Genomic DNA, 12500 nt, shown 5'->3' on the forward strand with positions numbered 1-12500 from the left:
GCTCGTCCCCCTCCTTGATCCGCACTTGGTCGTACCCGCTCTTCAGGCTGATCCTCGAGAAGAAGCGAGTGTCCCCGAGTATATCAAACAACTCTTTAGCGTTTGGTACAAGATATTTATTTTTCATTGTTATATTGTTCAAGGCTCTGTAGTCCACACAAAGTCGGAGGGACCCATCCTTCTTGTTTTGGATTAGGATTGGTTCTCTAAGGGGTGCTTAGAAGAGCGGATCGGTTTGCTCTATAGCAATTCATGTAGCTGCTTCCGCAGTTTCTCCAGGTACGCAGGCGGCATTTCGTAGGGTGTCCGTGTAGGCGGATGGGTACCAGGTAATAATTCAATTTTTTGGTCAACAGCCCCTTGGGTGACAACTTCGAAGGGAGTTTGATAATTCCAAATTTACGGGTTTTAGACTTTAAGCAACAATTTTTATGATACTTTTCCACTTAAATACTCTATAATTAATATACGGCGAGTAAAGGGTCGATCCACAGAGTGGCCGAAATGGAAATATGCTACGAAGGAAGTGACTTTAAAGGTGAGATATAGTATTTCTCAATTTTGCAAAAAAAGAGATATAATTTCTGAGGTTTTATAAATTTTTGTCAATTTATACAAACTCCTATGATCAAAATTGAAGCAGAAACATAAATAAAAATACTAAAAAATTATAGACTAATTTTTATGATATTAATGAATGTTTGCTTGAATATTCTATAATTAAGTTAACAACAAAAAAACACTAGACATATTAAACCGAGAGTTAAATATTTTTACAAATACTGACTATTAATTATATTAATATTTGGAATTTTTTGAATATTTTAAATATATAAAATAAGGAAATATCTTTTCCTGCTATTGCCGACGGCGGTGGTGTTGGTGGCAGCGGCACCTGCAGTGGACTGGATGAGCTGATGGGCCTTGTGTGGTCCATATAGGGCTGGCCTTAGTCGGTCAACCCACTAAGGTTCAGCCCAATTTGGCTAAGTCAAGACTTAGCCAAATGGGCCAAGCCCTTTTGGGCTTGACCCAATATTGTCAGGACTTAGTCAATTTGACTAATTCCTACACGTTCCTCCTTTTTTGCCTTAAATGAAGGAGTTTAAGCATGGTTATTTTTTTTTGTTTGAATTTTGAAAGGAAGAATGAAGGATTATCTTGTTAAAGAATGTAATTGATTTTAATGAGAGAAAAAAACTATTTTAGAGAGAGAAAATGACTGAAATGAAGAGATAGAAGGAGAAAATTAAGAGATAGTGTAAAAGAAGTTTGAGATGGAATTTGAAGGTAAAAATAAAGGATGCTTTTATGAAATTTCATGAGGATGAACTATCAATATGTATGAATATCTAGAGAGAGAATGAAACAATTCTAGAGAGAGAAATTAGGGAAAAATAAATGTTTAGAGTGAGAAAATGATGGATTTTAAGGGTAAATGGATGGATGATGATGTGAAAATGGAAACCTAGGTACCTAAAACCTCAATACAAGCCTGGTGAGCCCTCAATGCTTCCTCTAAAGTCTATATCCTTATATTTCACCAGGATCAGGCATTTTTCAATGCAAACAAGAGATGATATTCAATGAAAACTTGAACAAACATACATTAAGTATGTTGAACAACCTGAATCCTGACATATGCCTTGTCGTGCTGGCCAGCCGCTTGCTAGAGCATATCTAGAATGAGGGGAAATGAGGGAGAAAATAGTATTTATAGATTGGAATAATTACTAAAATATACCTAATGGTATTTTCTAAAATACCCTGTTCTTTTATTGCAATCTTTGCATATTTTTCTCCATGGGTTCAAAGTTTCCCATTTTAATCTTCAACTTAGTTCTTTGGAATGCTTTTGAGAGACCAATGGAAAGGTCAGGTAGTGGCCCATCTTCATCTGATTTCTCATTTCAAGGCCCAAAACATCATTTTCTTGTTTCAAGCCCCCTTTTGAGAATCAATAAACTCTAAAAAATTATCTGACTCATAAAGAAATCTATGTTCTCATTCCTATGAATTTCTGCACATGTGAAACTATATAATAAACATCACTACTAGAAGTTATTGACTTCAAAGAAGTCAAGGAGTTTAGTCTAAAATAACCATAATTTTCAAAAATTAGAATTCATAGCTGATGTATAAATATTTAGTTGCTGCAAATAATAACCTGATAGATTTGAATTAATAATAACATAATCATTAAAATGTATCAAAATATCCATTTATTTGTCTTGTATCAGATTTGTGCAGGCATCACTCTGGCAAACTCTCCTAGTACATCTACCATTTGCCCTAGAAGTCCACCCGCGGTGACACGGGCTGGTGTACACCATGCCTTTCACCTTTTTTCTGAGGTGTCGGCGCTTGTATGGTGAAGAGGAAGGTTTCTTCCCCCTTCCTCAAACTGTTCTTGATTTGCATTTTGAATAAAAAACAGTTTTTGGGCCCCTTGATCTCTCACGAAGCTTGGGTGAGATCCATCCGGAAACAGTATGCCACGGTATCGAGGAAACACAGCCCCATGGGCTCCCATCAAGAGGTCTAGACCTAAGACGACTGCAAAGCACCCATCGGGCACACCATGAAATTGGTATGGCCCTCCCACGTTCCCACCTGTAACAACCCCCCCTTGGCCAGGCTGACAATGTCTCGTGCCTCCGCGTTCATGGCCTTAATCTTCCCTGTATTTGGCAAAAGTTTGAAGCCGAGCCTTTTCCATCTTTATCTACGAGGGCATTGTGCGTTGCCCCCATGCGGACCATGGTCATGCGGGTTTAGCGTACATCATTGCCAAGAGGTGCAAGAGGTTCAGATCTCCATACTAGACAGGGGCACCCCCTACAATGCCGCCATACACTGGAGGGGATTAAGTGTAATTGCACTACTATCCATGGAACATTCCATTGGGTGGAGGCAGCACCATTGTGTTTACTTTGGTCATTGTCCCTATACCCCTCAGGAAATCCCTCATGAAGTGGGGGCCTGATGTAACACGCGGATGCCAAGAACTCATCTTCTTGAAGAAATCCAAGAACATACGGCGGTTGCGGGATGTCGTCAACGGCAATTTTTCCATGGAGTGATCTCGATGTGGGGAGACAGGCGCGGGCGATGATTGATCCATGATCTCAACACATTGAGATCTACAACTACATTCTCTCTGAAAAAAAGGATGATACCCTAAAGAAAATATTTTTCCAAATGACAACCTCTTGTAGTCCTTGGACGTACCACCCCTTTATATAGGAGAGGGAGGATGCCTAAGTGGGCTAGCAAAGGGGAGAACCGTCATGAGATGAGAATCCCCTTAGAGTATAACGAAGAAGAAAACAAATGAGAAACATTAGATAAGGCCCAAAACACGGTGGCGCAATCCGAAAATATCCAGAAAATCAAAATACAACAAATAAAATGTGATATTTACTAAGATCGGCTACGCCGTGTACTTGAAGTTGGGGTCACAAATGTCGGCTCGAGCTGCTCGGCGTGGTTGACATACTCTTGTGCCGTCGTCGATACGATGGTTCCCCATTAGGGCCTCCATATGAAAAGCAGGTCAACTTGGTACTCCCACCACGTAGAGTCACCTTACCTAGCAGTGGGCTCTTGTCCTTGTCACGGCCCTTGTCTTAGTGTGGTTTCAACTTCCTCTTTAGGCCTTGACTCGCTTGGGTTGCATGTGCCTCATTGCGCTCTTGGCGTGGCCTGCTCCACTTCTCGGCTTTCTCTTCTGGCTTTACAACTTTTTTGGCACGGAGGTTGACCATTCCTTTCAAGATATCGATAGTACCTTCACTCTAGCTCTGTCTGGGCCTAGTGGGGAAGTCTCTTACCGAAGCAGTAGAACTTTTTTCCTTCAGACATGTCACTAATCATCCTGACTATGGACACAAATAGGTTTACATATTCTCTTCGTGTACCGGACATCCTAAAGTTGTCGAGCTCTTTCCTCGCTATCCATTTAGTGTTGCCTAGAATGAAGTTCTCTTTAATCTCACGCGTTCGTTCCTCAAACATATCCGGTGGTCAGTCTTCGATCTTTGAACGTTGGCACCACCAAAGCTTGGGATCCTCTAAGAGGAAGCAACTGGCCTGGAGGACCTTTTACTCCCCCGGAGTGTCGTGGATCTCAAAATACTTCTTTCAATCATACAAGAATTCAGCCGCGTCTACCTCCTTGCGTGCGCCATTGAACAGTGGTTGAGGCATAACAATATTTTTTCCCTCGTCCGCTACATCTGGGTTTGGGACTCTTGGTACGTCATAATTCTGCCATTTTGAGTTTTAGAGACATCACCATCTCAAAGAGTTGTAATGTATCTTTGAAGTACTCATGTCTCTACCTAGATTGCGCTTTCAGGTCTTCGAAGTTCGAATCTGATTCATCCTTTTGGGTCTCAACTTGGACAGAATTCTTGCCTCTACTATTTCTCGCCTCTACTATTTCTGTAGTAGACAGAATTCTTGCGTCTACTATTTCTCCTTGAGGCATCTCTCTCCAAGTGCCTTGGAATGTCTTGCCAACTCCTTATCTCCTCCAACTAGGTTCAAGAACACATGCTGAAAAGGCCCAACCTAGCTCTGAACAATTGCTTGAAACCTGGCGCGTGCTACCCTTAGTGCTTGGAGCAGGATACTGAACAGCCTTGATCCCATACAACGAAACTCTTTTGCAATAGTTTAAGATTGCATTGAAGGGGTTCGAGAAGAGGGTGGGAATGTAGCACTGTCAAGGAATAGGGTCATTGCATTAATATCATCAAAGTGTTATATAATCGTCACAAGCATTACATTGGCAAAGACCACAGTTGATACCAAAGTAACGAGACGAGGCACCGCGTGCCTTGGTAGGGGTGCCCCTACGACTTGAGGACCGCAACCCTGCTCATGCATGCCAGCACCGTTGGTACACGCATGCCCCCGAGCACGCTTGTACACGCCACTACCCCTACAATCAAACCTTTTGATGGGTCTTCTCGTGTGCCGCTATGCTTAGTGCCTCAAGATGGCCCCGCGTACCCAGCGCTACCCGTAGGGGTTCCACGTGCCCAAAGCCATCTTGGCGCTCACTCTGTGTAAACTGCCTTAGTCTCATGGCGAGATGTCTCCTACCCCCCGCCCTACACATGCGATGCGCGCGATGGCTGCGTGTGGCTCTGCGGCTCCTTGCATAGCTGTACATGCCATACCGTGACACTTTTGTCTCTTTTGCCCATCCCGTGTGCCACTGGCGCTTGGCGCCGCTGCTCACACACCCTCGTCAGCCTGCGCTCTAGCACGCGCAGGTCACCCAGATCTGTCGCGCAGAGTGACGACGGGCACGTGCACCATCCAAAGTATGTAACCACTATAGGGACGATGGCTTGAAAGATCATGGTTGGGTGTCACCGCCATTAGTGCATTGATGAATCACACTAAATAGGACTCAATCATTAAACATCATGAGTCTACACGTGAACACACCCTCCCAATAAGCACACAGGCCAATGGGAGGCATGCTGCCGAGTTAGAGGCCTAACAGCATCACACATGCATTAAAATTAATAAGTATTTTTAATGAATATGAAACGAGATATGCAATGTGTGATTGGCCTGATGGCCACATATATTACCATCATTAGATATCTTCAGTCATCCTCCTATATGGGCCTCTGTGGGGCTCATTTTTAGGGGCCTTCCTTGCGCTGTTCATCTTGCCTTGCATTGCTGCTGCTTGAGCACTTTCTCTTTCCTTTTACTACCTCTCTTTCTCCCTCTCCCTTTATCTCTCTCACTCTTTTACACTCATCTCTGTCACTCTTCCTCTGTCTCTCTATCTCTCTCTATTTCTCTCTCTCTCTTGTGATCGATCAATCTATATCTTTCCTTTTATTTTAACATTTTATTTTTCCTCTCTCCCTTTTTTCATCTTTAACATATCTGCACCATCTTCATCTATGACAGTCGTTCGATCAAGTCACACATTTCAAACCTCCGTTAGTGTCACGTCTCCTATCACGGGTTTTTTCGCACATCATCCATCATTGTAACAGGCTTAAAATTGTCATCCGTCACTGTGACAAATGATGTGAGAAATGGAGTTTGCAGTTCCCTAATGGTGTAAGAGAAAATTTAGGCTCATTTCAAAATATTAGCTTGGTTACTTTAAATGCATTTGAAATTTGCATTTGCATAAAATGCAAAGCTCTTAATCATTCAAATTTTATAATGCCCTATATGTACCGACCATACCTTGTTCTTTTTGGAAGTGCTGAAGAAAAAGGTTCACCGATTAATAAGACACTTATAAAAAAACACTTAAATATCCTTTATGAATTTTGAGTACCCAAGGAGGCTATGCCCGTCATGGTTAACTGAGCTGCATTGAATCACAGTCAGAATCTATGTCCTGATTCGTGAATATTTGAAGGCTATTATGATCGTATGTAGGGAATGACAGTTTTGGCCTCGGTATCAGTTCAATACCTATACCTAAACTTCGGTGTGGTTTGTGGTAAGTCGGAGTTCGGTTTTGATTCAATAAAACCTATAAGTTTGGTCACATGCCTCTGAAATAAATTATATTGAAAGTTTACAAATTAAAGTAAATTTTTAGTAAAAAATACCAACTAAAAGAGTCAAATAAACAAATGTGCTCTGTAAAGATTTAATTTTGTCATGGATTCACTACAGAATCAAAGGCAAAATTTTATTTGTACACATTTATGTATATATATATTCATTTATAGTTATATATATATATTTCAATTTATGTATCTACATGGTCATAGATTTACATATTTAGATATTTAGGTATTTACATGATTACATATCTAGGTGTTTACATTTTTGTGTAGTTATGTATTTGCTTATTAGCATATTCATGTTATTTGTGTATTTGTATTTATATTATTTGTCTAATTGTATATTTATGTTACTTTAATCTTTATTTTTTTACATTTTTTTATTTCTCTATTTATGGTATTTTCATTTTATGTATTGTTTAAATATGTTATTTATGTCTTTATTTGGTTTCTGTGTTTCCATATTTTTTGTAGATGTTATTTGCATTTTTATGTATTTTTGTGTGTATATTATTCGCATGTTGATGTTTAATATTTGATGGATTTCTAACTGTTTTAATAAGAATTTTTATTTGTTCAAATTAGTACGCCCAGCTGGTACAAAATTTATTTGTGCATGCCACTGACTCATGTTCAAATCCGACTGACAGTGTAATATTTTTTAACCATTATTAAATATTTTTTCCCACGCAATATTCATTTGGAACAGTATTCCCAAATCGACGACAGCCGGTTATATTTTATTTCAGTAAAAAATGGCAAACCCTAATTGTACCACGTCATTTTCGTTGTGTTTGCTATGTAGATGTGATAAATAAATAAAAGGGAGTTAAACCAATTATTTAGTTCATGATGCGACTCTAGAAGTCGCGAGGCAACTCTATTTTGGCGACGTGTGTAGGCATCTGCCAGACGTTCGAGGGCAAATAAACGCTTAAGTGACCTCTATTTCTAATCAGTTCTTGGGTACACCTTTTCTCGTACCTACTGCAAACTAGACAGAAATTGAATATGGGAAAACGACTAATCATTATTTATCACGCCACTCGTCCCTGCGAACTTACAAAAACTCCACTTGTTCATTTTGACATCAGGAAGTCGCAACGCAATAATGATGTATGTTTCCAATGATTAACTGGCCAGCAATCGGCTTGAAACCAGTGAACGTAAATCCACATGTGGCAATGCACCACTCAATCCACACAAAATTAATTACGTGGGTTCCGCCAAATCTTCTAAAATACTCTTTTGACTCGTATAATTAATTATTTCAGAAATCTTAAGTCAGAAAGTCTGCAAACATAGAGGAAGGTCTTAAAATCGACTCAACTACATTAACAATCCAGGGACACACCGTATTTTTCTTTCCTAGGATAATGAACAATACTGAACGAAAGGACAAGGCAAATGATCTATGCAGTTGCGTTTTAGGACAGAGCAACAGTTCAGCTCACAACTTCAAATATTCTTCGCTATGGTCCGAGGCATAAATGAGCAGGGTACGACCTTCCGTTTCATCCACAAGGCTGGCCATCCATTCACCGATTTTTATCACAATCCTTGTCCGCAGACAGCTCGAGGAGTGACATTGTTCAACGGCTCCGTGGATGTCGACTACTCGAAATCCAAAGCCCTAGCGATTGAATAGAAACTCCTTTTAGCACCATTACACAGTTGCATGAAATAAATCTATAAAAAAGCCCAACCCCTCTGAGAACACCCATGGAAATATTACCAACTTATCGATCTTGCCTTTCGAGATCTATGTTTCTCTTTCCTGCTTCTCTGCTTGGTTTCTTTTAATGACGAAAGGGAAATGGGGATTGAATAGTTATCTGTCTCCAGTCTTCTTGCCTCCCGAATCAGCGTAGGGGTGCTCAATGGGTGTGCGCTGAAAATTACAATGTGTCTTGGACAAACTCATTCTGGAGTAATTTTATTATACAATTCTGTGTAAAAAGTGCCCGTCAGGATGGAACATTAAAACGCCTAGGTGTCCATCGGGTGCAACTATTGTCGGAACAGCTTCGCTCGTGTGTGGCGAAGTTAACGCGTTGACTTTATATTAAAATGAAGCGATAAGATTTCTAGATGTTTTGGAATTAGCGGCTCATAGAATTTCTATGAATGAATTATCCTGCAAATGGACTCGAACAACTTTCTTGACCGGCACTTTGTTGGGCATTCAGCCTACGAGCATACATCTTTAGTGCCGCCGATGATTCGTCCATATCATCACATCAGCAGCTCATTATTTTAATACGTGATGTTTGAGATGTAATACAGGCTTATTTTATGACCTAATTTCATGTTTAAGTTTTTGAATCTTTATTGCTGCTCGCGCATTAGATTTTCACCTAAGCTGTCTGGAAAATGCCTCTTAGCACAGTCAATTGAATATGGGATGGTTAAATGTTGGGAATGATGGATATAGGGGAATACATGTAGGTGCCATAACAGTGGAATCAACACCTTCAGCTCCTATAATCACCTTTGGAAAGAGGACGAACGGGATCCAGCAAGCCTGAGGCTCCCTCTATGGCTCAGGGACCTGGAAGACCAGGTAAGCAGCTCATTTCACAGGATGCTGGTTGCCCTAATTCGTATGCGTTTATAGGGACGAGCCATAACCTCCCTTAAGCACACTAAACCCTAAGTGTACTCGTCTCCCATGGAAAAGAGGATGATGCCCATAACCCATGAGGTCAACAAGGTCAACAATCCAACAGGGAACCGAACAAGGTACAAAGCTATGGCGGGATCCAGCAAGCCTGAGGCTCCCTCTATGGCTCAGGGGCCAGGCCTTTCGACCTCCCCCGCAGTGTCATAATACAAAGCTATGGCGGTAAGGCGCTTCCCCGTGCTATCGTTTCTTCTCGCTGTTCTTTTAGCTTCCGCTTGCACTGCAAAAGACACCCTTTATTTTCTGGATTTTCTCGACCCTGCCCAATCGTTGACGCAGGGAAATTACAGATTGACCATGCAAAGCGACTGCAACCTTGTCCTCTACGACCGCACGCTACCCGTCGGGGCTTCGAACACCTACAGTAGAGGCGTCAACTGTTATGCTCTATTCGTATATGATGGAATCCTGAAAGTGTTCGACGGGTCTAGCAAGCTTCTCTGGGCATCAGGCCCAGACAGTCCAGAGATTGGTGTCTGGTCTCTAAATTACATCCTCATTCTACAGCCAGATAGAAACGTTGTTGTCCACGGACCAATCCTCTGGTCCACAAACAATATCCGTACCAGCACCGGTGCCAATAATGTCATTGCGAACTCAACTACTTTGGCTACCGCACACACCAAGAAGAAGCCTTAGAGCATTATACTCGGGGCAGTGGAACAAGAAACTGAGAACCCGATAATATGACATGAAAATAAAGCCTGGCAAACTCTAAGACCCCATTGTACCTCCTCGTTGTTACCTATGCTATCAAGAAGAATGCACCATTTCTCCGTGCGTTTGATACTAATGGATTTTCCTGGTCTAGTCTGAGGGGAATAGTTGTAAAACTCTTCCCAAGCAGAATAGTCTTGCGTTGTGTGATCTTACATGTTGGTATTCGCTAAAGGTCTCTTTAAGGGGACCCATCCACGCTCGCGATTTGTGACCATGCTTGTTAGAAGAAAACCGAACCGAAAACGGGACCGAATATTGTCTGGAAAAAGTATTTACTGATGTGTTGCTAGTGGGTTTTGGAAAGAGTCAAACAACACTAACCCCCACGCCTTTGTGCAAACTACGCTAATCATATTTGCGGACACAAACTTATCTAATCCATTCAAAAACAAAAATATATAAATAGTCAAATGAGATAGATACACAGATAAAATGTACGCAAAAAATACATAATTCCTAAAATAAGATAGATACACAGATAACATGTACCAAAAATACATAAATACTAAAATTAGATAGATACACAGATAACATGTACAAAAAATACATAAATTCTACAATAAAATGGCTACACAAAAATTAGATGTAAGAAAAAAAACATATATACTGAAATAAGATAGATACACAGATAGCATGTACTAAAAAACACAAATACTAAAGTAAGATAGATACACAAATAACGTATATGAAAAATATATAAATACATAAATCACCATCTCAATCGGCGAAGCCTCAGTAAGGTGTTCTTGTATCTTAAATAAAATAAGATAGATCGCAAATAACATAAAGACACGAATAACATATATATAATATAGAAATATAATAATAACAGAAATAGAGAATTATACAAATAATATAAATACAAAAATACACAAAGGACACAATTATGTTATTATGCAAATACGTAACTACGCAAAAATGTAAAAACCTAGTCATGTAGTTGTGTAAATACCTAAATATTTAAATATAAATATGACTATGCAAAAATATATTTATACAAATATATAAATATATGACTATGTAAATATGTAAATCTATAACAATGTAAATGCATAAATTTAAATATTAATATATAAAAATGTGCACAAATAGAGGTTTGCCTTTGATTCTATAATGAATCCATGTTATAATGGAACCTTTACGTTTCTTTACAAATAGATGATTATTTAACTCTTTTAATTAGTGTTTTTACCTAAATTTTTTTACTTTGATTTTTGAACTTTTTAAATGACTTTTTCCAGAGGCATGTGACTGAACATATAGGTTTTACCGAAACAAAACTCGAACCGAACCGAGTGTTGGGTTCTAGTGGCCTCGATCTGGATAAAGAAATCAAAATGTAATAGCATCATAAAAACTTTGAATCATAGAACCTGTGCAAGGATTGCATCCATGATTTCTTTGATTCCATATCAAGACGAGTCAAGCTGTTCAATGAATAAATCAACAAAATGATAAAATACTAGTGAACACTATTTTAAATAAATAAAATAAATATTAAGTTATTTATAATAAGTTCTAATAAATTATTATTATTCTCACCAATGATTTGTTATTTTTTTGGGCAATAATAAAGTTTAAGGACAGCTGGATCCTTAGGCCTTAGTTCCCGCAGTGAAAGTACGAGAGAAATGAATAGAGGGAAAAAATGCTGTAAATTTTGCTACATAAGGAATTTTTTCGTGTCATTTGATGAGTTTGAAAGCTCAAGTCTAGAGTATAATTTGGGATGTCTAACTAACAAAATGGTGAAAAAAGTCAAATCAAACATTTCAGGAGATCATATGAACCTTGTTGTCCTTTCTAAGGGGTAAGTGTTGCTCTTTCACCAAGAATCTTGCTCACCCTTGATCTCTTTCTCTCCCACTCTTTTAGAAAAATAATGGTTCAAATAAATCTGATGCACTAGACATCCAACAAAAAGTTGAGAGTAGAAATCCAAGATGAGATACAAAGAGAGGAGACAAGAGAATAAATTGAAGTAATCTAACTCTCTCAACTATTGGATTTGATTTGTAGGGGTTGAAAGGCTAGGATTTCTTCATTCCCAGGACGGACCCATGTGCACTCCTTCTCTTTTAAATTCAAAAATTGTGGGTTAGTTCCAAAATTCTTGTATTTAATATCTAAAAGATGAAGCTCTATATGAATGTCGGCAGATATTTTATAGTGAATTGAAATGGCATACCTCCCTAATGTGCGACCTTGACTGTTCTCTGGGCCTCTCTGTGGTCTTGTGCTCTTTGTTCGTGGGCCAGCGGGGCTGGCTTGGGCTTCACCCCCTGCTGAGCTGCTGGCAGGCTTGAGTGCCATGTGCGCTCGCCCGCCCTGTAGCTGACTTGGGTGCTGGTGCGCCCTTGGCTGGCTCCATATCCGGCCCAATAAATAATTTTTTAATATGTATCATTTTTTCTTAATTTCCTTTCCTCCATTTGGTTCTTTAATTGTTTTCTCCAACTTCGTTTTGTTCCCTGCAATAGCATAGATACATATTTAATATAGCATTATTAAATTAAAAAGGTCTTAAATGTATA

General features: G+C 39.4%; 1 protein-coding gene across 1 annotated transcript; it reads left to right on the forward strand.

Annotated features, from left to right (window-relative positions):
* Positions 1–9402: 9402 nt before the first annotated feature.
* On the forward strand, positions 9403–9885 carry LOC144706537 (mannose-specific lectin-like). The gene has a single exon (XM_078579538.1). It carries the CDS (start codon positions 9403–9405, stop codon positions 9883–9885), a length of 483 nt encoding a protein of 160 aa, XP_078435664.1.
* Positions 9886–12500: the final 2615 nt, after the last annotated feature.

This window comes from Wolffia australiana, chromosome 8 (assembly GCF_029677425.1).
Source record: "Wolffia australiana isolate 7733 chromosome 8, ASM2967742v1".
Lineage (NCBI taxonomy): Eukaryota > Viridiplantae > Streptophyta > Magnoliopsida > Alismatales > Araceae > Wolffia > Wolffia australiana.